Source organism: Phaethon aethereus, assembly GCF_964289735.1.
Source record: "Phaethon aethereus genome assembly, chromosome: 1".
Classification (NCBI taxonomy): Eukaryota; Metazoa; Chordata; class Aves; order Phaethontiformes; family Phaethontidae; genus Phaethon; species Phaethon aethereus.
The window spans coordinates 118,243,730-118,271,576 of record NC_138575.1 but is presented as its reverse complement, the minus strand read 5'-3'; the positions used below and the strand labels follow the sequence as shown (position 1 = coordinate 118,271,576).

The following is a 27,847-nucleotide window of genomic DNA, read 5'->3' as shown; positions in this document are numbered from 1 at the left end:
GCCAGGGACGTCAAGGGCAACAAGAAAAGCTTCGATTGGTACGTTGGTGATAAAAGGAAGACTAGGGAAAATGTGGACCCTTTCCAGAAGGAAACAGAGACCTGGTTACCCAGAATACAGAGAAGGCTGAGGTATTCAATGACTTTTTTGCCTCACTCTTCACCAGCGAGTGCTCAAGCCACATCACCCAAGTCACAGAAGGCAAAGGCAGGGACTGGAAGAATGAAGAGCTGCCCACTGTAGGAGAAGATGGGGTTCAAGACCACTAAGGAACCTGAAGGTGCACAAGCCCATGGGGACCTGATGAGATGCGTGCAAGGGTGCTGAGGGAACTGGCAGATGAAGTTGCTAAGCTACTATCTATCATATTTGAGAAGCTGTGGCAGTCCAGTGAAGTTCTCACTGGCTGGAAAAGGGGAAACATAACCCCCATATTTTAAAAGGGAAAAAGGAAGACCCAGGGAACTACAGGCCAGTCAGTCTCACCTCCATGCCCGGCAAGATCACAGAGCACATCCTGCTGGAAACTATGCTAAGGCACATGGAAAATAGAAGCGATTGGTGACAGCCAACATGGCTTCACTAAGGGCAAACCATGCCTGACAAATTTGGTGGCCTACTATGCTGGAGTTACAGTGTTGGTGGATAAGGGAAGGGCGACTGATGTCAGCTACTTGGACTTGTGCAAAGCATTTGACACTGTCCCGCACGACATCCTTGTCACTAAACTGGAGAGATGTGGATTTGACGGATGGACCACTTGGTGGATAAGGAATTGGCTGGATGGTCACACTCAAAGATTTGTGGTGAACAGCTCAATGTCCAAGTGGAGACCAGTGATGAGTGGCATTCCTCAGGGGTCGGTATTGGGACCAGCACTGTTTAACACCTTTATCGGCGACATGGACAGTGGTATTGAGTGCTCCCTCAGCAAGTCTGCCAACAACACCAAGCTGTGTGTTGCGGGGAGACCTTATAGCAGCCTTCCAGTACCTGAAGGGGGCCTACAAGAAAGCAGAAGAAGGACTTTTTACAAGGGCATGTAGTGATAGGACAAAGTGGTAATGGCTTTAAACCGAAAGAGGGTAATTTTAGATTAGATATAGGGAAGAAATTCTTCACTATGAGGGTGGTGAGGAACTGGAACAGGTTACCCAGAGAACCTGTGGATGCCCCATCCCTGGAAGTGTTCAAGGCCAGGTTGGATGGGGCTTTGAGCAACCTGGTCTAGTGGAAGGTGTCCCTGCCCACGGCAGAGGGGTTGAAACTAAATGATCTTGAAGTTGCCTTGCAAACCAAACCATTCTATGGTTCTATGATCTCCTTGCCTTGCCATTTTCCCCCATTACACAAACAAGTCCACAGCATAGCTAACATTGCAACCTGGATTTTCTGACTCCTGATGCCATTAGATGCTAGCAGTACATGCCCCTCCTCAGCGGACCCTGGCAATCACCAGAGTCCCTGCACACCTCCTACAGAAAATTGCCCATGCACATGTTAAGATAGGCTCTCAAAATACAATTTATCAAGAACAAAAGTAAGACCTGAGGAGTTTGCTATTTCAGAGAACAAGTGGGCTGATGAGTAACTGTGAGTGAACAGCAAAGCAGAAAGATTAAGAGACAAGCAAGCAAATAACAAAAGAAAATTGCCATCTTTTCAAAATCAAATCTGAAAGGAAAAAAACAACAAGGCAATGAAAAACTGGCAAATAGAACATGGAAATTGTTCTGAATAATCAGAATTACAGACAGTTTAGCTGGAGAACTCACAAATAAAATTAATGAAATAATAAAAATGTGGGGAGAAAGGTCTAAAAACATTACTGTATTACAGGTAGATTTATATAGGGGAAAGTACACACATACACAAGATGAAGTAGAAGGGAAAGGCCACAGTGCTCTACCAATTTACAAAACTATACTAAATCTGAGCACTGACCAGGCTGATATGTATCATCTTTTCTACAACAGAGATAACAAAAATAAGAATGGAAGCAACTTTGGGGGTGAGGGGGATAAAATCACTAACAACAAAACTCTGGAGGATATTAAGATACCCGATATTCAAAACCCAGTTACACCTGGCCACTTTCTTCTCCCTAAAGCCCCTGTCACAGCTCCTTCCAGTTTAATAGATTCCCGGTCTGCAAAAAGTTTGAGCCATTACCTTCCCAAAGGAACGTCTGAATCTTATTTTTTTAAAGATCTGTTTTGCAGCTGCCCTTGTACCATCTCCCCTAAAGTAAAAATATCCTACATACCAACCACGTCCCCCAAACCACCTCCTTTATCTAATGCCCTGAAGCATGAAGCGTCACAAGCATATGATTAAGGCATAGCCTGACAAGGCCAAAGAAAACAGGTATGCCACAAAGTGCAAACCCACAGACTGTGCTACTGAGATCTATCATTTTACAAGCAGTTGCAATATTCTCCAGTTTAGCACTGACCAAATATGCAGCAATGACTCTGCAATGTCATCACCCAGCCCTAGTCTGGACCTTTTATTTGAAAGCTGCTTTGAGGGATTCAATCCTTCTGTATCATCAACAAACAGCCAACAAATCCAGAGTTTAACATTCCTTGAATTCAAATACTAGTACACACCCTATTTAAATCAGTTCACTTTTGTTTGTTCCAGAAATAAGCCCCTCCTGACACATGTAATACAATATTTTAAAAAATGCACTGTGTTAAAGCAATTTAAATACTACTTATTAAAAATTATAAACAAGTAGTGGCTAGTAGAACAAATATTTGGCACAAATCTATTGCCCGTTAGGAGATAAAGTTGGCAATCCTAATCTACATTTTTCCACTGTTTTTTCAGAAACACAGTGGCCATGGGTAAGTCACTCAGGCTCAATACCTCAACTAAATTTACATACCTAACCCACACTGGAACCAATATGTCCTTGTCACATTTTATTCATCTGTAAGGTGAATAGTATTTGTTACAGTTTTGTGAGATGTTACTTGAATCATGCTCTTAAAGACTATAAAAACAAAGTATTTTTGTTTGAGCAACCTGGTCTAGGGGAAGGTGTCCCTGCCCATGGCAGGGTGGTTGGAACTAGATGATGTTTAAAGTTCCTTCTAACCCAAACCATTCTATGATTAATGTTCTGCTACTGCAATTAATGCCATACATGTAAATTAGTAGCTAACTCAACTTCAGTTTAAAATATCAGTAAACCAGTGATTTAAAAGTTTGATTCTTCAGACATATCTACACAGTTCCTGAAACACACTACTTTCATAATTACTTAAATGCAAAAGCTGTCAATATTAGGTCTCTAGGAAAAGGAGAGCGTTTTCTGCCAAAAGAGATGCATTTAAGAGAAAGACCTAAATTTGTTTTAATATACCCTCAATGCACATGCATCACTTGCTCAGTGAATGTAATTTTCTGAGAAGAAACAAGTCAATTATGTGTATGATCTGAGGTCTTCAAAGCTGCCTGGGAGAGTAAAACTGCTCATTCCAGTGACAGCTGTGGGCCACAGTCCCCTATGGCAGGCTGAAAAATCTCAGCTTTACAGATCAATTGGCAGTAAAATTCTCACTCTCTATAAAGTCTCTTGGATATTCTTAAGTTTGTAATGTGCCTGTAATGCAGCATATCCAAGACAGATGATCCCAAAACACTACAGAACTTGGAGAGTTTTGAAAAAGTGCTTTGTCCAGAGAGGTGGTGGATGCCCCACCCCTGGAAACATTCAAGGTCGGGTTGGACGGGGCTCTGAGCAACCTGATCCAGTTGAAGATGTTCCTACTCATTGCAGGGGGTTTGGATTAAGATGACCTTTAAAGGTCCCTTCCAGCCCAAACTGTTCTATGATTCTAAAGAGACAACTATCCTCCCTATTGAGTGTCTACTGGCTAGGATACAGTTAATTTTCTTCCTAGTAGTTGGTATGGTGCTGTGTTTTGGATTTAGGATGAGAATAATGTTGGTAACACACCGATGTTTCAGTTGTTGCTGAGCAGTGCTTACACTGAGTCAGGGACATTTCAGCTTCTCATACTGCCCTGCCTGAGGAGGCTGGGGGGGCACAGGAAGCTGGGAGGGGACACAGCCAGGACAGCTGACCCAAACTGGCCAAAAGGATATTCCATACCATATGACATCATGCTGAGCAATAAAACTGGGGGTAGACTTGGCAGGGGGCGGCAGACACTGCTCAGGGACTGTCTGGGCATCGGTTAGTGGGTGGTAAGCAATAGCACTGTGCATCACTTGTTTTGTATATTCTTTTATCATTATTATCATCCCTTCCTTTTCTGTCCTATTAAATTGTCTTTTTATCTCAACCCAAAAGCTTTACATTTTTTCCAATTCTCTCCCCCATCCCGCTGTGGGGGAGTAAGTGAACAGCTGTGTGGTGTTTAGCTGGGTTAAACCTCAACAGTCCCTTTTGGCGCCCAGCGTGGGGCTCAACGGGTTGAGATAATGACAGATCTGACCAGAGTGTGTTAAAACAAGTTTTGTTACAAGCATTCATTATATTAGTTTAATAGTCGCTGCTCACAATGTTGATTTATTTGCTCTTCAAGTTGTTGTGCTTATTCTCAGAATTGTGTTACGCAACACCTTACCTGCTGTATATGCTTTATATAGCCTTGTTGCGCTGCTTATCACCTCTGGGAGCTGGGCTAAGCTTATAATTTTGCTGTATTGTGTTAACACTGGCTTATGATATGATAAGATTACTGGTCACGAGACTAATTTGGTATTAGTACTATTGGTACTAATTGGTATTATTGCCAGCATCTCCATACTTCAGGAACCATCTCTCAGAAACTATTAGTATTTGCACTCTACGTTTTCTCCTCAGAGAGCCAATCTATGGGGGAGACAAAGAGAAACACTTTCCCCCACTCTTTCACCTTCCCCTTCTCCCCCAGGCTCGTTACAATAGCTCTTCAAAATTCTGAATATCCTTGGGATGTTCAAACCAGCATGCTCCTGTTGCTCCTACTCCTGAATGTGTTTCAGGTCTTGTTTAAGGTTAAACAACTATTTAAGCATACCACCCACAGATCTGCCCTGAGGCTGTATAGTTATGAGTGGCAGGGTGTGTGAGATAGTATGGGCAAGTACCTCGGGCAGTGGGCACTTCCAGTGTTTTGGAACTTCACTCCTGAACAAGTGCAGAATCCCAAAAAACTAGTAAAATATTTGGAAAAAGTGTGCTGTCACCCTGGCAATTCCAGAGAGACACAAATCACTGCAATGTGCTGGGGCCTGGCCCACACCTACCAAGCCCTGTTCAACATTATTCAGTACCCTCAAGGAGAAGATAACGTCTCTGGATCTGACAACAAAATGACGGATACTGTGGCTACTCCAAGCCCCATGATAGGCACTGCAACTGCACTAGAGGACCAACCCATGCTGGTATCACTCGCCTCTATACACAAGAAGAAATCTTGTGAGCGAAAGTCAGCTCATTTAGTAAGGGAAGAAGCTCCTACTAAGAAGGAGAAGGAGGAGTAAGTGGATGAGGCAGGCTACTCCAAAGCAGGGCCATCACAAAAAGAGAAGAGGCAGAATTCATAAATAAGGCAGTAACCACCTGATCCCTATCCCTGAGTAAGTTGTGAGATATGCAAAAAGATTTCAGCCATCATCCAGCCAAGCACATTGTCACCCGGCTGCTCCGATGCTGGAATAATGGGGCCAATAGCCTGGAATTAAAGGGTAGGGAAGTCAAGCAGCTGGGACCCCTTTCTAGAGAGGGCGGCATTGACAAAGCAATTGGAAAAGGAGCACAAGCCCTCAGCCTCTGGAGATGACTCCTGCCAGGCATGAAGGAGAGGTATTCCTTCAAGGAAGATTCTATATGTCACCCAGGCAAGTGGACCACCATGGAGAGAGGTATCCAGTACCTGAGGGAATTTGCCATGCTGGAGATGATATATGATGACCTGGACAACCAGCAGTTATCCAAAGATCCAGATGAAGTCAAGTGCACACGACCCATGCAGCAGAAGCTTGTTTGGAGCGCACCATCGTCATACGCCCACTCATTGGCAGTAATGACCTGGAAAGACGGAAAGGAACAAACGGTGGATGAACTGGCTGGCTAACTCCAGCAATACGAAGAAAGTCTCTCTCCCTCCCTATGGGCTTGCATCTTGGCCATGGAGAAATTGTCCCTGGAGTTCCAGCAATTCAAAGATGATATGCCCTACTCCCCACCTGTATGGACCAGCATCTCAGCTATTTGGAGTAAGCGTTCCTCTGCTCAAGAGAGAGAATATAGTGGGCCACCTGTGGTTTTACCTGTGTGACCATTGAGAGGACATGAGGAAGTGGGATGGAAAACCTACCTTGACCATACAGGCACAGGTACATGAGTTGTAAGTAAAAACAATCACAGAAGGAGGTTCTTCCAGGAAAACTGCTGCTCCAGTTTCCAGTGAGCAGTTCCCCAGACAGAGTAGAAGAGCTGCCTACTTCCAAGCCTAACAAAGGGACTTCTGATTTATATTTACAAGAAGTGAGTAGCAAATACTATGACCAGGACTAGAGGGGCCCTGCCTCCAGCCAGGAGGAGGAACGGGACAACTAGGTTTATTGGACTGTGGGGAAGGCTCTAGTGGACACTGGTGCACAGTGTACCCTAATGCCATCAAGCTATGAAGGGGCAGAACCCATCTGTATTTCTGGAGCGACAGGGGGATCCCAACAGCTGACTGTACTGGAGGCCAAAGTCAGCCTAACTGGGAATCAGTGGCAAAAGCACCCCACTGTGACTGGCCCAGAGGCTCCGTGCATCCTGGGCATAGACTACCTCAGGAGAACGTATTTTAAGGACCCAAAAAGGTACCAGTGGGCTTTTGGTATAGCTGCCTTGGAGACGGAGGAAATTAAACAGCTGTCTACCTTGCCTGGTCTCTTGGAGGACCCTTCTGTTGTGGGGTTGCTGAGGGTCAAAGAACAACGGGTGCTGATCAGTACCACAACAGTTCACCATCAGCAATATCACACCAACCGAGATTCCCTGATACCCATCCATGAGCTGATTTGTCAGCTGGAGAGCCAGGGAGTGATCAGCAAGACTCGCTCACCCTTTAACAGCCCCATATGCAAAAGTCTAACGGAGAGTGGAGACTGACAGTAGACTATTGTGGCCCGAATTAAGTCACACCACTGCTGAGTGCTGCCGTGCCGGACATGCTAGAACTTCAACACAAACTGGAGTCAAAGACAGCCAAGTGGTACGCCACCATTGATATCGCCAACACATTTTTCTCAATCAGAGAGACTGATTGCAGAGTGCAGGTCACAGTTCGCTTTCTCTTGGGGAGGCGTCCAGTCCACCTGGAATCGACTGCCCCAGGGGTAGAAACAGCCCTACCATTTGCCATGGACTGATCCAGACTGCACTGGAATAGGGTGAGGCTCTGGAACACCTGCAATACATTGATGATGTCATCGTATGGATGTCACCATTAGATGTGATCAACAAAATAACAACTATGTCCCCAATAAGTAGCAAAAAGGAAACACAAGCTTTCTCAGATGTTGTGGGTTTTCAGAGAATGCATATTCCAAATTACAGTCTGATTGTAAGCCCTCTTTATCAAGTGACCTGGAAGAAGAATGATTTCAAATGAGGCCTTGAGCAACAACGAGCCTTTGAAGAAATTAAACAGGACATAGTTTATGCAGTAATCTGATGGGTTAAACCACAATGCAGACCTATGAATACATATTTTCCAGTTTAATTCTTTACTGTTCACTAAAGACATTACCAAAACCTGGCTAAGTCCAGCAGTAGCTTTGCTGTGCACATCGCACTTATGCGTCCTTTCGCTGTCAGTCACTCAAGTTTTATGAAATGCTGTATATACTGACTTGAATTGCAGTTAAAAATGGAATTAACTAAATGAAGAAAACGTACAGCAAAAATCTGGGAGAAGGATGACTACTAGGCATGCCACAGAGCATGCTTCAGCTGAGCTGCAAATAGGTGGTGCTGCCCTACTGATAGCTCTTGATTTGAAGTTAAGAGACACAGCCTGGATAGCCCTGGGAGTTTCGTAAGGGAGCAATGCTAGGCTCACTATGCTGGTGAAGAAGATGTATTTCGTTTGTTTGGGTTTTCAGGCAAGCATCCCATGCAGGTGGAGGGATTCCATGCCATCAATTCCGTCATTCTCAGTGACGACGGTTCTAGTGACCGCTGCACGAACAAGAGCTGTCTCCAAGAGACATGCAATTAAGCTGTGATCCATGCTATGACTATTGTATTGCACTAATTTTCATACAATTTGTTACTACGAATATCGTGTTCCACTAATTTTCATACAATTCCCCAGCCAAGAAGTCCAAAGAAGTAACAGATTCAGTGCACATCCTATGTCTCCAACCATCTAAATACTACTGGAAAATAAACTAGCTGAAACTCTGCTAAGAATCACAAAACTAAAACTAAACTAAAATAAAAACAACCCAAAATGAAAAAGCTTTGAAAGATTAAACACTCTGCCGTCTGCAAACACACAGTATCATATCTCACAGAAGCCCTTTCAGTTGCTTCAGAAAAAGCTCAGACTAAGGAAAAGGTGACATACTCTGTCCTACTTAATACACCACTCTACACCAACTTGCTTAAGAAAGGGTACGTAGACAGAATTAAAAATTGGCTATGAAGGAGAACAGACCTTAGGATTTCTTAGTAAGTACAGGCATATATCCAGCTTAGTAAGGTATCTTAAAAAGCCTTTTTTTTCTTCCTTTTTAACTTTGCCCTGTTAAAAAAAAAAGATTACTTTTTCACAGATGCTGTAAAGAAGAACAGACTGATTTTATAAGGTGGATCAAGAACTGACTTTCACTTCCTATTCCTAGATTATGTTTAATATCCTAACTTATTCTCCAGACCATAAAAAATATTGGATGGTATACCAGGAATCCACCACACCTGTATACTGAACTGCAATCTCCTCAGCAAAATCTAGAGAAATACAATTCTCCCACATTACCAGGTACTGCAACTGCCTGCTGCTTCCCCTTGTAATATCTCGTGTCTCCTGAATTTGAGTTCTTCAATTAAAAGCACACAAAAAACCCCTATTTCCTGTAGTACCCTCTCTCAATCATTTCTCCCTTTCAAGAAGCCAAGCAATTTAGGGGACGTAACTGTCAAATAAGAGGATCCAAATCTAGGGCAAGCAGAATGACTGAATATTTAGACACTTGAACTGAGAGGTGGAGGTGCAATGGTGACATTAATTTGATGTTTTCCTGCCCATGTTTCAAGATATGATCACAATTATTTGCTACTACAACCCTTGCCTCATTCAGAACACAAAATATATCTGCTCTGAGCACTCTGCAAAGAAAAGGGTTGTAGTCCACAGACCCCCTCGTCCTGTTTATTAAGTAGGTAATCTGTTACAATAGATGAGTTAAGCTAGTTTACATATCTGAAGCTGGTAGAAACAGCTTCTATTCACCTCTGCTACATAGTTCTTGTGTTGTTGGTTACTGTCTTCTCCTGTCCTGGGTGAAGAACCCAAGAACCCAAGACCTGCTCTGCAGAAGTACTGCCACCCAAGCCACGCAGAAACTGTCATCCGAAGTGGTGAAATGTCAGAGTGCTAAGTACTCTAGAAAATGAAAATTTAGAAGATAAAAGTCGCAACTTCAGCATCCAAAATTAGTGGAACTTACTCCTTCTGCCTTGGCTCCCCACCTATACAAAGAGAGTAACACCAGCTCCTTGTTCTGCTGAACCAGTCGGGAAAGACTTGAATGTTTATAAAATGCTTCAGTTCCAACAGAAGGATGAGGTAATTAGTAATTATGTCTTGAGACAAGGCTTTGATTAGCTCCCATGGGTAGGCTTCAAGACTTCATCCTAAAATGCAAAACTGGCAGGATCAAGCCATGTTGTGAAGGACACTGCAGAGCAGGAGTGCAAAACAGTCACGGCCACAACGCCATTGCTTTCAGTTAAGTAACAGGCACGTGGTGGAGATTTCCTCCCCCACCCTTTCTGTCAGTCTGCTTTAACTGGCAGCTGTCACCACTCCTGACACTTCGCAGGAGAATGAAGAGGTCCTCAGAAGAGGGAGCGAAACCGTGAGTCACCCCTGGGGAAGATGATCCAAGAAGGGCTTCATAAAAGGTGCACCGCTGGAGTCACCTCGCCTTCCCCAGTGCCAAACGCCCCTCCAGGAGGAGGGCAGATAGGCAGGTTGGCCACCCAGCCGATGATTACCCACAGGTGCATTACAGGGACTAGGAGGAGCGTGTCACCAATTGTTATTTTGATTACCGCAGGCAGCCCCGCCGCAGTGCGCGTTGCCTAGCAACATTCCTCAGTCCTTGCGAGAGCCAGCATCCATTTCGGAGGTAGCCTCGAGGAGCAACAACACGCCGGCATAAGCGAGCGGGGGGCACGAGCCGCAGCACCTTCCACCTGCGCACATCCAAGATGCCGCTTCACAGCTTCACTTGCATTTATCGTACTTCCCGTAAACCACACGGTCGTCTTTAACCTCCTTAACCAAAGCTGTATCAGAAACACAAGCAAGTCTTACGGGGTACACATGGTAATTAACATTTAGTTCAGATGCATTAGAGAAAAAGAATCAATCCTGCCAATTAGCAGCCAGCAGATTAAGTGTGGCTTTTATCAGTAAACAGCCTGACTGGCTTGGAAAATAGTTATGTAAAAATGGCATAACAAAATAACATTGTGTATATTGGGGAAAGTAGTTCTGCGGGACTCGGGCTACTTGTTACACGACGACAAAAAGCTGACACCACACAGAACAAAAGACGCAAAACACTAGAAGCAGAACACCCACGCACAAACAGCCACGCAGCACCTTACCGAGATCACAGACAGTACAAGTGTACTCCCAAAAAGCACAAGGAAGACCAGACAATGAGAGTTACTTATGTACTTTTTAAAGGAGCACTTAAAGGATTTTAAGGAAAAAACACATCACGCATACCCTCCTCTTCTGTGGCGCTCCTTGTGCTTGGAGATTTTGTAAGGCAGAGACTTTTCTCCCAGGTTTTCTAGGTTCCTCACAATGGCTCCTCTCTCCATAAGAGCCTCAACAGTGCGCTTCAGCACAGCTGCAGTCTCAGGCTTTAAAAGAAAAAAGAAAAGAAAGCGGGAAATGTACACAAATCTGTTTATTCTTATTCTGTGATTAGTGGGGACACCTGTGCTTGCACGGCTCAGCACTGGACGAGATCATTCTGTAACCTGAGAGGGCAAAGTGGAAGCAGAAACAGACCTCCTCCTAAGGAAGAAGATTTTTAAGAACAAACAGCCAATTCCTCTGTGAATTATGGCAACAAATTCTGAAGTCAGGCCCCAACAACAACAGGAAAAAGGAAATAGTTAATGGATTTAACTCACCTGGTATCACTTTGGCTGACCCTTGCACAGGTGTAAGTAAATATATGTGGCAAAGAGCCATTATGAACTGGCAACAGTTTTAAGGTGCCTGGACCATCGATGCTCATTATAATACTGTTCACTGCAACATTTAAAGTGAACAGTGTGGGGGGAACACTAATCTGTGGCTTGCTACAGAGACAACAATTAGCACCGCATTCATTTTATATGGTCATTTCAACTGCACGTGCGTAATAGATATTTGGCCCCTTGGCTAAATCACTGCATATCTCATTACTTTTGCACAGCCGACACCCAAGCCTTTTTAAGAGTTAAGGAACTGACATGCAGTAATTAGTCTAACATGCAGAGATTTCACTCCTTAGAAAAACAAGTTTGAGGGACAGGCAGCCAAAAAACAGTAGGTAAAACAGATGCAACGTTTTCTTGCTCACTGCCTATCAGGGCTCTTTAGAGTGCTGAATCATTTCAGTAATGACACTCGACAATATCTATAAAATGTTAATAAAGTACAAATTAGAATGTTTTGAAAACAACTGCAAACTTACACACTCTCAGCAACAAGAAGTATTTTAAGAAATAGATCTCCTACAGAGAAAGGAAACTAAATGGATGTCCAACTGAACACAAACCAAACTTATAGCTTTCTTCTGCATTCCTCACAACGTTTCACATCAAGATCTATTCCCAAGTCTACTTATCCAGTGAGTTAGCAACAGCTGTAAATAGAAAAGCAATGAAAAAGCTGATTTTCAGCTGTATTCAGGTTTTATTTTGTTAAATCAGACGACCATAACAATTTCACTGTCCCTTCTCAGCCATAAGAAAACTTGTGTGAGCCTTCAATCTCCTTATGTATAAGACAACTGAAAGTTAGTTTCCTAAGTCTAAGGTAGAGATGTACACCTTGACTACAAAAAAGGGTTTTTTAATGTCCAGATCCCTAAACGGAAATTGGTGGAAAAAGGTAGTACCAGAATCTCATGACATGCAGTGCAGCCCTCTGGCGTGTGCAATTTTTCCTTCATTTTTCTGAGGATACAAGGTGATCTGAAAGAGCCTCCAAATGCAGAACAGAGATGTTCAACATATAAAGTTTTGCAGCGTTGACTGCTCTTTGAAAGACCTGAAGTACATTTTCTTGTTTCCATGGGCAAACTGCCCTGTGGCAGTCAAGAGTCAATCACGGGATCACACCTGCTGCTCCTCACTATCAATCAGAAATTTTATCCCCTTCTCTCCGTCTGCACAAACTGTTTGGGAAATTTATTTTCAACTCAAAGAGCCTAAACAGTTATAAGGTCAGCAAAAAGGCCTGGACCTTTTTTTTCCAATATATGTTTAGATTGTGCTGTAAAACAATTACAGGGACCAGAGAAGTATGTTCACACACGAAGAAATGTTGCTACCCTGTTGCCAAAGTTCTTCTATGCGTTAAAACTATTATTTCTCACAAGAGACAAAATACTAAAGGTATCTCTTGTCACAGTGTGAAAAGTTAGGATGAAGGGATTAAGAGATCTTATGGATAATACTATATTAATTTAAATAATATTTTAGCTCAAAATCAGGAATAACACTATTTTTCAGTTGACTTAGGATGGCTGCTTCCATTATGACTCATTAGATTTTCAAGTAAGCACCTTTCATGCTTAGATCCTCCTTCCCCAAAATGTTTGCAGAATTTATTGGGTCTCCTTACAACTCTTTTTGGTCTCTTGTCACAAAGCAAGCCATTCCCACAAATGCTACAGGAGCCTGAATTTCTGAGATTTCCAAAACTCGTTCAAGCTTACCTGGAACAAAACCAGTATGTTCCAAACTTATAAAGGAGAGACTGACAGGTGGACAGGCAGGCCACAGCTATACAGCCTTGTGCTAGAAAAATGGCATAAAACCAATTCTGTAAACTCACGTAGGCACTCGCATGTCAACGCTACAGATGATGATGCTGACCAGCTGTTGATGCTGACCATGTTAATACTTTCATTCTCCCCTTTAAATCTATCTCTTGTCTCTCAAATACTTCTGCATACTAGAGAGTATCCCATCAACACAAGGATTTTCTTCAAGACTGGATTCTTAGTCTTCTCTATATGCTCATATTTTGTGTTTTCAGCCTCTAATATGTCTGACAACTACCACCTAGCAGTCACATGCAGTCCTCTATCTCTCCACAAATCCAAGGAGAAGGACAAGCAAATACTATCAGAGAAGAACTGGGAAGCAGCAGCCATGGCATGTTACTCCCTCAGTACTTTGAACAGTACTCAAAGAGAGGGAAGGGTGACTGTGAAATCTGTCGGCTGAGCTGACAGGACTGAAGATGAGGAACAGAATCAAGAAAAGCCAAGTAAGGAGATTAAGTAGGGTCTTCACAATAATGCTAGCAACTTGGAGAGGGCACAGAATAAATCTCCTACTCTGCATCACACCCACATGTTGTTTTGCCAAAGTGGAAAGTGTTCTTTCAAACTTCTGCTATTGGAGAAACATTGGTAACAGCCAGAGAAAAGCAGCAGCTCTGCTTTCCTTGACCCTGTCCTCCACACTCCACAAATGCCAAAACACAAGGGGAAAGAAGGGAGCAGAGGCTCTTTTCTTAAGACTTTCCCCATGAAGAATTTCTACCCAAGCTCCTTATGGCTGGTTCAGCTTGACTTACACAGCACAAAGGCGAGAGAAGCTGGCCTAGCTCTAGGTAGGTTTTATGCTGCTTCCATCCATGCAGGATCTCAGCACTCAAACCCACCTAAATCAGGAGCTACTGGTGAGACACCCTCATTTGTTGTGAAGCAGCAACTTCACACAGACAAGCCAAAAACGAGGGTAACAGAGCTGCTAGTAATATCCATAGTTTAATGCTGTAAGAACCATACCAGAAATCTGGCTTCAAGAAAGAAGAGAAAAAAACAAGAACAATTGAGTTTGTGAAGCAGGCACCAAGGTACGCACTACTATCTAGAAGGTTTTACCTTTTAAACAAGAATCTGACACCGACCATTAGGATTTTACTTACCCACACTAGTAAGGGAAATGAGAGAAAGGGCAGCTAACCTAACGGCTTTAATATTTTGTGCACTGCAGCGCACCTGTAGTGCTTCCAACCCTAAGCTCGAAAATACACTCTTGGAAAGCAATAGGATCTGCCATTCAAGTCTTCTCCCACTGTGCCTGCTGTGTGTGGTTAGGTTGCTGAAGCCCCCATGGTGCTCAGACAATTATCACAGGAGAAATCTGTCAGGTCAATGAATAAAAATGCTGTTAAGTTTACGGTTGCTACTTGCATAAAAAAATGCTGATCCATAAACAGAGCTCTGTTCGAAAGAGATCTTAATTGATTGAGACCTTTAGACGAACAGCTGTATGTCCAGCGGTGGAATTATCTGACGTACCCTTCTTAATAACTGTGCAGGTTTAACTTAAAGGTTATTGGGTAAGCTTACTCCTCTAGATCCCTCATACCCTCAAATGACACATAAGCTTTTTGTCTCTTTCATACATGCCAACAGATCAGCACATTCCCCAAATGGCTGCATGTCCAACATGATGTGCAGTTTCTAAACACAATGAAGCCTAAGATCAAGTCCCATGTATTTAAAAACAAAACAAAACGAACAAGAAAAGAAAGCCACAGATTTCTACATTAAGGATTGTAAAATATTACGCATTTTTGCAACCTCCCCACTTGTGGACATACTTGGAAAACATAAACTAACTGTTGGTTTTGAAAGCTTGTCACTGTAATCCCTCTCATTCTTCCACTCCAAAAAAGATCATGGTTTATCATAGCTTGCCTAAAGCAATCAACCAAACTATATATAGGCTAGCCTTTGCTAACCATAATGTCCACAGACACAGGTTCCTTGGTTTGCTTCAGAGCCAGACCAGTTGAGGACATAGGAAATGGTATTGCCTGGCTCCCAACCCAGGAGCCACAACATTTTTTCCTGAACAGCCAGCACTAATTCCAATACCACAGATGTGGGGAAGCAAAGATGGGGGACAGAAAAGGAGAAAATGGAAGCTGGTGCCAGGATATCCATGGTGGAGAGCAAGAAGTGCTAGCAAGAACTTGTAAGCGCTGGTACGTAATTCGAGCTCTGGTTCCCCCTCCAGCAGGCATAGTCAAGCCAAAGCCCTTTCAGCTGGCTTCACCCTTAGCGAATTTGGCGAACTTTGTTAGTGAATTTGGTTCGCTATCATTTGGCCACAAGTAGTTACCTTGTTCTCAGAAAGGTACAACCCTACCGACGCAACCAAGCTGTGGAAGGAAAAGGAGGGAAGTCACTGCAGACTGTCCAAGGGCTTTTCCTTGGAAAACTGCCCCTGGAAGAAGTAACTAAAGGACTGTTGTCTACAAATCAAAATTCCACACTCCTCCCACATTTTTTAAACTTAGAGCTGCCCAGAAGAAACATGTTAACTAGCATGTCAACCCTGTATCTGCCGGGCAAAACAATCATAACAGAAGTACATTACAAAACATTCTGTGTATCATTGGCTTTCTCCACAGATGAGGATCGCTGTAGCCATGTTTACCAGGTGGCTGCACTGCACAGCTGCTGCCGATGCTGCAGGAACTACATGCACTGAGATCATTGGGCACCTTTCCACGAAGAGTCTCGTTCAGTGTATTTAAAACTCCACTACTTCCATAAAGTTATACATAGCCCCGGGTGCCACGCAAACACAGCTGAACACCATGCCCTAAGCACTTCCTCCATACCTCTGGCTTCTCCCCTTCTCCTCGCCAGTCTTTCATCACCCCAGCGAGCAGAAAGCTGTTTAATGCTCAGCCTTCTTCAGCATCACGAGACTGGGCAAATGGAAATGGACTGGGGTGCCCCATCAATTACCGCCCAGTATCAAAGCCACAAATGCACAGTAATAACCAGCAAGTACTGCAACACAGCACCAAGCTCTTTTTGAAGGGAAGTTATATACCACCAGTGTGAGTAAAAGCCATAGCAAGGTTTTTATCAGTCATACAGAACTCACATGGCAACCAGCAAGTGTATTAAAAATAGGTGAACAGAAAAAAATGGGGAATACTGACAGCAAAGTATCTTCTGTTCTACCAGAGGCCAAAAGACATGAGCTCATCGCCATGAAGCTGCAAAGAAGACAGACCAGAAACATGGCAAGTGCTTGAAATAAAGCTTTTGTAACGCTGGTGTCCCCTAAAAAACAAGGAGCCACCCACCCAATCCTAAAGGGAAGGACGACGACACAGCTGGAACTAGAGCCATGTGAAAAGACTCCACACCACTGCTCAATTTGCCATCTCGTTAGCTGGTCAGAGAGAGCTCAAGAGAGGACAGCAAGTCAAAGAGAAAGAAAAAACAGAACTGTCTGAAAAAGAAGCCTTCTCAAGCCACCACAGCTCCTCCACAAAGAGTCTTTAGAGGGAGAAAAGGAAGCACACACCAAATACTTAAGTTTTAGGGATAAGACTGTACTCGAATTCTTCTGGCCACTTATTTCATTCAACAGGAAGCCTTTAAAGTCAGTGGGCACATCTTAAATTATAAACAGAAAGAAATCCATCATAATTAGCTGGATTATCCCTTCAATGTTGTAGCAGTAGGATAAAATTATGTCTTTTTTTTGGTTGTTAAACAGTTACAAAAGGTTGTTCTGAGATTATTTACTGAGGTGGAAATCAAAGAATGCAAAATCTATGTTTAGAAGAAAGCTGCAATTCACAAGCAGCAAAACTAGGGAACAAAACAACTCCTTACTGTCATTTACTACCACTAGAAATTTATTAGTGAAAATGATAAAAAAACCACACACAGATTTGTGAACTAGCCAAGATAAACACTGGCATAAGAAAGAAGAGCTTTGCAATGAGAAACAAGGGGAAGCTGGAAAGAGTCATTTAATTGTCACACCCTGTTTTAGTACACAAGAAGACACAGCAAACAGATGAAAAAATAATCAGCAGATTAAGAACGGACAGCAAAGAAAAAATTAGTGCTAATATTAGTAAAAACCACAGCCAGGCATACAACACAGCTGGTGGCAGGGTTGTTCTTTATCTGCCTAGGGAACACACTTGAACTCCTGGTACAAGATGCAAAGTTGCAATTACTATAAAAGCATAAACAGCACAGAACATAATACAGTCCTAAGCAGGGTACAACCACTGAGGGATATGTACTATTCAGAAAAGATCAAAATAAAGATAAAAACGGTAGATCAAGCAAACAGAAGATGTCCTGCACCCCTGCTAAAAATGGCCTGCATGTGATCGATGAGTGCAATCAGGATGTCCGGAAACTGAGCAACAAAAATGGGAGGGCATCCGCCTGGAAGTCCAGACCCGAGCAGGGATGGGGAGGGATCGGTCTAGGGAAAGTTGGACATAGGGCAGCACTAGGTAGGGACATAGGTTTCTGTAACTATGACAGTACAATTTTCTCAACATAGAATAAGGAGCAAATGGGAGAAACCCAGGTGCTCCTGAACATGGTAACCATTTCGTATTTCCATCAAACACAGATTGAACAAAAAGGCGTGATACTATTCTAGAAACGGATTTGGCAAATAGCGGGAAAATTATAGCAGGAAAGTCACCAAAAATAAGTTTGGAGGAGTGATCAAAATTGACTCAGTCTGAATTAAAAATAACACCCAATCCTCAAAACAGATCTTTAATTAGCATTTTAATGGGGTATAAGCTAAGGAACTAACAACTTCACCTGATGCGAATATGAAGCCTAGGGACCTGGATGCAGAGGAAGCAGCAACTTTTAAAGTCAAAGTGATGCTACTGTCTCTTCTGATTCAAAATCTACCTTTCTTCTTCAAAGAATCTAAATTCCACAATATACCTCTTTTTTAACTCAACATTTAAGATCAAAGGAAATTATTGAAGAAACTGAACTAAAACCTAAGCAATAGAAGTACCCTATAAATACCAAGTCACAGTTAAACACATCAGTCTCAATACTGAACTTTGCTGAATTTAATTCATTTTAGAGAGTTGATACCCTTGCTAATTTCTCAGAAGAACTCTAGAAGGTGTCTTGTAAGTCTGAAGTAAACAGCAACTGAATCCTCCACAATTCAGGGCCATTTCAAGGGTTTCTTACCAAAAACAGTTAACGTAACAATTGGCCACAACTTCAGAATCAACTAAACACCTTCCTTAAAACCGCATTTCAAAACTTACTCTCTTCTTAACCACAATAAATTATAATATGGACTTCAATGTAACACTCCCAGTCAGCTAAAGTCTACTTATCAGAAACCTGCTAAGACCAAGCTTACCAGAAACTACAAGTTTTGCTACTCTCATGACTTTTAGATGTGAATATATTTCATCAAGTTTACTTTATATAATCATTAAGCTTAAATAATCGAGTGGAAAGGAAAAAAAAAAAAACACACACACACACACACAAAAAAAAAAAACCAAACCACCACCCAAAAAAAAAAACACACCAAACCATGGAGGGAGTTAATTTCAAACACCTTTTCTCCCTGGCCTTTGAAATGCATGCGTGCGCACACACACACACACTCGCATACAATTCCTGTTGTTTCCACATTTGTTGTGTTTAAGAGGAAAAACAGAAGACAGTCCAATGAAGAGAACAAAAAGATAACAAACAGCTAACAGTAGGAGCAGAAAAAGGGGAAGGTGAGAGGAAAAGAAGCCTTCTCCAATGCTGTGATACAGAAGCTGGAACCACAGGCAAGAAGCCAGTGCTTCTTTCACCATCTCCCTACTTCTCACTGGTAAACCTCTTCCTGAGCACATTGCAAGGGGATACGTGGTTGCAGTTTGCCAATTCAGGTCATCAATTCTTCTCCCCAAAGCAATGAGCTACCAGTTTTAAGATAACCTGAAACTTTTTCTGACTTCTCAAACTTTCCCTTGGATTCCTCAAGTGTTTCGACTACAATTGCCCAACCTCACGGATCCACCTTCAGAAGGCCCTGAGATAAGCAAAATGTAAAGCCAGACTTAATTGTGCAGCCTAGACTAATCCAGGTCTGCATCATCATCCTTAGACAAGTTTAAAAAAGAAATCCTGTGCATGACAGTACTTTTAGATGTATTCAGGATTTTACCACCACAGAGAGCAGAAGTTTTGCTCTTTCTTCCTCCCCATCTTCCAAGATTAAAGATGACTAATAGTTTACTGCTTTGTTGAGAAAGCTGGTTATGCCTCCTCTGGTCTTGTGGTGCAATTTTGCTTAGTAAGATGTTTAATATGACATAATTCATATGAAAACAGGCTGTGGATGAAAAATAACACATACAACCCAGAACCAGAATTAAGTTGGAACTTAAATTTGGAAGCTTACTTCTCAAGAACGTCACCTATACTATTAAATTTCTCAAGACAAGACTAATTTTATGTAAGAATTTTAATTCTGCTTAAGAATTCTATTCTCAAATAAGCTCTTTCTTTCAATGTCTCCCCTCTAACTCAGCCTTGTTTCCATCTCTTTATAATGCATGTACGGCTCCCCTATTATTTTCCCTCATCAACTTATTTAAAGTATGTGGGTGAATAGAAAAGTTTAACACCAGCTTGGAAAACACTGACAGAAAGGCTCCAAGTGTGATGGCTGCTATTTCTAAGGTAAGCTGAAGCCCAGCATCCCCTTGTCCCAAGTGTTAAACGAAAACGCTGCCTGAACGCGGAGCTAATCACTCCTTCAGCTGCAGGGCACCTCCATTCTCTAGCTTCTCTGCAAGCTGGGGAAGGAACACAAATCAAACCACTGTTACCATTTGCTTCCCTAGATGCTTCAAGGACAAAGTCAATGGTATTCTCAAGAAGGACAAGGGCTTCGGTGTGTTGGCAACAGAACGCAACATGACCAGAGCTCACAAGCCGCCTGCCACGTGATACTGAGCCTGGTGCTTTTCCCCGCAGGGCACAGCTCACTCCTGGTACACGTGCAGGCAGCTCTGAAACCACAGAGATTCTTCCAGCGTAATTGCTCTGGGCACGTTCAGCATTTTTCAGATGAGCTTTCACACCTCTGTAATTGGGGGAAATCTGCACGGCAGCAAAGGAAAGGGGCACTGCCAGAAGACAAACACTAGTTTGGTTGACTCACAGCTGTGAAGGCCAAACACAGTTAATTTTTACATTCTCTGGGTTGGAGGCTTCTGCCTCGGAGTGCCAGCTGTAGTCCAGCCTCGGCAGAAATACCTGCAACTGTCCAAAGCATCCACTGTAGCAGTCAGGTGTCAGGATATATTCCAAGCCCCCAACATGCCAGACCTACGGTGTGCCGCTAGCACCATCCACACTAGTCTAAGCCACTGACGAGCTCCCTTTTATGAGAAAAATCTTTTAAGAACTAGCGATCTGGTTCCTAACACATAGCTGTTACACCAGCATGCACACCCTTACTGCCGTAGGAGAACAAAGAAGAGTCAGGACTAAGCAAAAGCTGAACGTGGTTAGTGAAAGAACTTTCCAAAGAGTGCGTGAAGGACCATAGCCATCATTTTTAAATCCTCACACTTTTGCAGAGAAGTAACTATTTTTGGCTGCGAGCCTCAATAGTATTTAAGGTGGCAGTCACACTGTTTTGACCACCTTCGTGTGCACAAGTGAAAGTGAACCCTGGCAATTTCTTGCTCAAATTCTCCTGTACGCTACAGCATATATATTAGGATTCTCAAAGCTAACTTACAAAACTAGTTTCGCTGTTCAGATAAGTATTAAAAATAGTTGCTGACAAATTAAAGGGTTATAAGCATCATGACCATGAAGTCAAACTGTCACCTTATTCTGATCAGTCTACAAACACCTCAAAAAACCCCTCAAAAAAGCAAATCACTAAGCACAACCTAATTAAACGTGCTTGCTAGACGGGCAGGAAGAGAGCATGGAGCTGAAACCTCCTGGCTTGTTCACTTTCCTGGCACAAGAACATGCACAGCCACATCCAAGGAGGGAGAATTCACTTCAGAGCCAGCAGGCAAAGAGTACTCATTACCACCATCTCCTTGGGTTTTTCTAGTGAACCCTCAAAATAAATGCTGCTGCAGCATTTATTGAACCTGCCCACAACTTGCCTGGGCCAGGACTCCACACCCAAAGAAACATTAGAGTCTCAAACATCAGTAAACTGGGGATTGACAGGGTCTTTGCTAACTAATGCAAATGGAACCAGCTGGTGACAAAAAGCCTTCTTGAACATCTTTTAAAACCAATGAAATGGAAAGTTACTCATTGAATAATCACTTAATAAACAGCTTAGATAACCAATTAATTAACAGCCCACTCATGAAAACACAGGAGTCCCACTCCCTCCTGGAAATCACAAATCCCAACCAAGTCTACATGCAGGAAACTGTTCTTATTTTTCATCCCAAATCCACAGCTTCTTCTCCAAAAGTCAACAACAGCAAAGCTTCCACTTTTCTTTTAGAACACAGCAGCAAAGGAAGAGAATACCAAGAATAATTTTAATGAATGCAGCATTTCCTCTGAAGCTGAAAATCCGAGTTTAGCGTCCTTCTCAGTTTTTGCCAACATCCCACCTCTAAAAGAGCATCTTAATCCCCGATCCACAAGTGATTAAACACCAGGCCTGTCCCACTCCCTGCTGAACCATCATCACTGGACAATGAAGAAGTTATGATTCACACCATGCTTCCATGGTTATTAGTTCAAATATGTCCTTATGGGGGACAGGGGCAAGAGGGAGAAGGACGTGGAAAACTCTCTGCTTGGTCTCTGCTTACAGAGCTGTGTCACTGTTTCCATCCTTTTAAAATAAAAATCACAAGAAGGTATCCTTCCCTCCCCAAAGGCAACTATGTAAGTAAGCACTGACTACCACAAGCTGTAACTGCTTCCTACAAGGGAGAAGACAGCATCACACACATCATTCTCAGAGCATGACTGCTGGCACGGGCTCCTCAGAGGACCTGTGTACCAGAATCAGTTTCTAGATTGCAGCCAGAAATAAACGCAAGACAGACACCAAGGCATCCAGGTTGGGGCAGTCCCAGATGGATAGCGAAGTGTAACTGGAAGTATTTTAAGGACACCCTCAAACCAAGTAAGAAGGTACCTGTCCCACTCAGGAACTGGTTAAGCAGCAGCTGAACAGGGCAGCTAAAGTAGCGAGGGGGGGAAGGAAAAAAGAAAACCCACAATTTCACATGATATCCAACAAGGCTGCTGAGGGTTCACCGATATTTTGTTTTGTATGCAAGCTGCTGCTCTGCAGTGTGTATCAGGGGGCTAGCCTTGCCCTACCAGCACCCTGAGCTTCAGGTCATAGAAAGATCAGTCCAGCCCACCCCAGCCCCACCTCCCCACAGCATGAGTTGGCCTAAAGTTCTTACAGCCAAACTCTGCACCCGTATTTTGGATTGTTAAATTCTTCTTGCAGTTTTAAACAATCTAGTTTGGGTTGGTTTGGGATTTGTTTGTTTTGGGGGTTTTTTTTTGTTTGGGTGTTTGTTTTTTGTTTTTTGTTTTTTTTTTACTTCTCTAACCAAATGCCCACACCCTTTCTTCTAATAACAGGGAAAAAAAGAGAAAGTATCTTTATATACAGGGATGCAAGGCTTACTACAGGAATACATATGACAGTTATGGACAGGTTCTCCAAAATAGCTTCACAAATATCTATTCTTGTTGTTTTTTCATTTTTTTGGGTTTGTTTTTTTTTTTTTCCTCTATTTTTATTGAAACTTTGTACAGATTTTTTAAACATTTCCATACAATACTTTTAGACAGGACAAAATGCCATGGTAAAGGAATGTAAACTGCAAGAAACACAGTCTGAAGTATCCAAATACTCTCTAATAAGAGTTTTAGTTTGAAGACTAATGCAGTAGGCAAAATAATATGCATACAGTATACAGAGAACAGTATACACAGGGCCAGCAATGCTAACTATGAAAATTTTGCATCAGATTTACTTCAAAGATTTATAGCAATGATAATTCTATACACTAGACCAAAATTAATTTATCATACATTGTTTCTATGACAAAAAGCTTGTCATTATGGACAGTAGCAACTTACAATATAACTAAACTGTATTAATCTCATTAACACTTCTAAATCTATATTCCTACTACAATATTTTTTTCAGTATATTGTCTTATAAGATCTTAACAGACCTTTAAATAACACTTTACCAAAAGAGACCTGGATCCATTATAGTGATCTTATCTACATGCCCATTTGGCTTATTTCAAAAAAAAAAAAAACCAAGGGACAAGGAAAAAGGCAGGTTTCAAATGCTATATGATATCATTTGGTTTTGGTCTGAAATGTATTTTAGTTGAATAGTAAAAAAAAAAACACCCACAAAAAAACCAAAAAGGCAGTTCATTAACTGGTATTTTATATAAAATCTGCAGAAAAGTACAACAGCAACAAAACCAAAAATACTTCACAGATATCTAAAAAAAACGTATTAGAGATACAAGGTAAAGCAGCATCACTTTGACACTGTGCTTTAAAAATAAGAGGATGAATGAAGAGACTGCTCTAGTGATATTAGAAAATTTGCTTTCTTCTTGAAGAAGACTACTAACATTTTGCACAGCAACTATTTTTATAACCACCTCATTCAAAAACGTGTATTCATAGACACAGAGAATTGTCATATCATTACCATTTTTGCTCAAAGTGTCTGACTTTACACAGTGAAACTGATAATGCTAAGTGTCACCAGATGTCACTATACCATGAATTCAATATTAGAACAGAAGTGAAGCAAATGCCTTTAAACCAACACCATAAAAGAAATAATAGAAGTGTTTTGTAAACAAAACAAACCACTTTGCAAAACAAGAGAATTCAGAGATCTCACAGTGAAATCAGAAATCCTAATTATATATGTTTACATTCTAGGACTACTCTTTACCTTAGGCCAATTAAAGCACATTAAACCATTTAATTATATACAAACATTTTCTTTTTAAAAAAAAAACAAAAAACTTTGAAACATTGCACACAAGTCTGCTTTTTAACATCACATAACAAGGTTAGTTTTATTTTCAAAACAATTACATTTAAGGGCACAGAACATACAGAATACCAAATGAACAGATTAGTATTTTTGCTTCGCTATACATGCTAAATCCAAAGATTTCCTCAAGAAAGCTAGAGCTTAGCAACTCCAACTTCTTCCATGTATCCTGTTCTCTGAAAGGGAGCATCTCCCAACACCTCCTTTACCTTAGGATTTAAAAAAATATATATATAAAAAAAATAAAGCTGTACGTTTTAAAGTTGTAAGCATCATCTGCTTTAAGTGCTGGCGCAGAGATCCTCTGATGGCTCTGCCTGCTTCACTGTAACCTTGTGGGAAATCCTTTTCACTACTTAGTTACAGTACTCTCATGACGTGCATCCGAAGTCTCACGCTGGCCCTTCTGGGATTAGGGCAGAAAGGGGAACACAGAAGTGGAAGAGTAGAAAGTACACACGTGGTGTACTGAAGGCCATTTTAATTTCTTACAATCTCTCACCATTTCCTTTCAGGTGTTAGTAAAAGCTAACAGGAAAAATTACAAAAAAAACCCAACAAAAAACAACCCTAAACTTTGGCAGAGAATAGCATCAAATCATTCATGTAAAAAAAAAAAATTAAATAAGAACAGCCTCCCAGAATGTACTATTAAGCTCTCAAGAAGCCTTTTTTTTTTTTTTTTTTCCTTTTTTAAATAAAAGGCTTCTAACAAGTTTCTGGGAAAAAAATCAAATATCTTAACAGAAAAATAAGTTAAGGGAAATAAAAAAAAGGTGTCATTCCAAAATAAGTTTTTCAGGACTGTCGTTCTAAGCTCAAGGCAATAAATAAACCAATTGCTGCAAGACAGAAGCACATGTCCTCCTGGATCTACCCCTGCATGACTAGCCAGTTCCACCAAGGAGGAGGAGGCCAGGCATTAAAGTTTATGGAATTGATTGTCCATTATGGGAGACACTTTGCAGTTTCACTGAACCAAAAAGTTGGTGCTTAAACCAAAATGTATTAACCTGGGTTAACACCCCTTCATGTAGATCATGCTCAGAAGATTGGCAAAGGCATGTTTACGCTATAAAAAAATCCTCAAGCAACTTCTTATACTAAGGTCCATAACATAGGGCAAGGTACTTGCTTACCGATAGACAGTTTGCTTGAAGCCTTATTTTTTTTTCCTTATAAAGGCCTTTTATTAAGTAGTTATATGCAGCAAAGAAAATTAGCAAGTTCTAGGACCTCTAAGACATGAAAACAGAATACAAATGAAGAGGCTGGCATTAGGCAGAGTAGCATAGAAACACATTTTTAAATGAAGAGAAAAAGCAGTGGAGAAATAATTTGCTTAAAAGCTTCTTCACAATAATAGGTCTAAAGATGGGGGGGATGCAAAGTATCACTTTATGAAGATCCTGACCGACTGCCAATTACCGCTGTGATTAATGCGGCAACTTGTTAGTTTGGCAAAAGTGAGAATACATTACCTGGGAGATGGAGTATCTCCAGTTCAACAGTCAAAGGCTGCACCGTACATTTGTGAAGGACTGTAACTCCTTACCGCAGTCAAAGGATAATTTCACCATGAATCTGACTGTAGTGATACTGAACAGGAGACAGGCATCCTGTATGTTAACTCTTTAAACAGTGTTCTCTTTAAATAGCAAATGACTTGGGGAAGAAGAGAGGAGGGCAAAACAACCTGGGAAAAGGCATGATAAGCAAACCACTCTGAAGAGTGGTGGCAATAAAAGCCATGCCTTCAGCTTCCTAACCGTTTAAGGCACCCTGGGAAAAAAGCAAGCACAGATGAAGCAATGGCAGCCAAGCAAAAGGGTCCCTGAGCTAACCTGGCTTCAGAGGTTAGGTGGCAATGCATTTGTTAATACTGAGAGCAAAGAGGGCTGGCCTGGAAAATCCAAAGTACCAGCCGCTGATAGAAAAACATGCCACGTTACTAAGGGACAGTGCCTGGTACATGAGTCTCTCTTTCCCTGTGCCAAATTAGGCATATTGGCCAGATCCCAGCCTTTTCAAGAAGGTATTACTGGACTGAGACTATCTTCACGCTCCACAAGTTGTTCTTTTTCATCCCACTAAGATCAAATTTTGCCCTAAATTACTTTATCCTGCATAGAAACAATTAACTATGTTTTACGTCTTTCTCATAGTACCATCCTTCCCAACTCAGCCCACTAATGAAGTAACTCGAGATGCCATTAATGTATTTCACATACTATGATTTCACCATTAAGAAGGATGCAAAATATTTTTCTGAACAAAGCCAGCCACACAAACAGTAAGAAAATGTGTCTTGTCACAGTGGTATTAACATCAAGACTTGGGTATGGTAACTCTCCTCTTCTACATAGATCGCAACACTGCTCCTACACTTATTAATGTATTTCCACTTAGGAGCAGTCTACTTTCCAGTCGCAGCAACTAAACACAGTGGAGAAAGGTGGGGCATCTCGGCCTCTGTTTAAAGTCTCTGAATGAATGAGTTTCAGTTGATTGAAAAAACAACACCAAAACAAACAAACAAAAAAACCCCACAAAAATGGAAGTTAACCATTTTATCTGAAAATATGTATTATACATCATACTACTAAAAGCTATTTGGACAGCTTACAGCACCACTGTACTAGAAAGCAAACTTCCTCCAGCAGTCAAAGGCAGGATTAACCCAAATTTCATCTCTACAGAACTATTTCACCCATAGGGATTGCTTCTTGTTTATGTGCCAAGGAAACATTGCTGGACCCTTGAATCAGTGCTGTTGAACTGTCAGCATGGTCCCTCAGACCGGTTTTGGTCTAGCCAGTTCGTGCTCTCCCAAACAATGCCCGAGACGAGCTCAGGAGCAAAGACAATTGAAGGAATTACTTTCACAGGGAGCCTGGATATGACCACCCTGTCCTAGAGGGTAAGGGAGTTTTAATACTATGAGTGCAACCACACACTGTCAGATGGCCTCTGCGCCCGAAAACAGGCCCCGACATGGTTTAGCATAAGGGTGAAAGCACACAGGATGGCAACACGTTCTCCTGCTTTACCAAGGGGGAATGGGACAGAGCTCTGCAACCTTTCGGTCTGCTGAGCTCCACCAACCTGCTGCATACACACATCCATGCTTGGAAACTGTTCATCCCTACCTCGGGCATCCATCCTCTGGGAGATAAGAACCTCAGCATCTTGAGACCTACTGATCATAGTGATTGCCTGGGAAAAGTGTCACTTTTTTTTTTTTTGAAGAATCATATGGGCAGACCTCAATTGCCGACACACGTTCCAACTACGCATGCTCCTTATCTCCTGAAACAGATTCCCTCAGGAGTCATTCCTTAAATAAGAAGGTTTGACAGGGTAAAAGGGGAAGTGGGAGAAGACTTGAGGCAAAAGGACTCTGGAAAATAAGGACCACTTCTACCTCTTTCTTCTACTTCCCCCTCCTCTTGTCTTCCCACTTGT

At 41.9% G+C, this 27,847-nt stretch overlaps 1 protein-coding gene across 1 annotated transcript in view; it reads right to left on the bottom strand.

Annotated features, from left to right (window-relative positions):
* MRPS6 (mitochondrial ribosomal protein S6) overlaps positions 1-27,847 on the bottom strand; it is a gene marked incomplete at both ends in the record, with an annotated part of 51,628 nt that overhangs the window by 7,060 nt on the left and 16,721 nt on the right. The window contains one exon of the mRNA XM_082014480.1: positions 10,986-11,125. Coding sequence (XP_081870606.1) covers positions 10,986-11,125 — 140 coding nt within the window. The remainder of the gene's footprint in view (positions 1-10,985; positions 11,126-27,847) is intronic.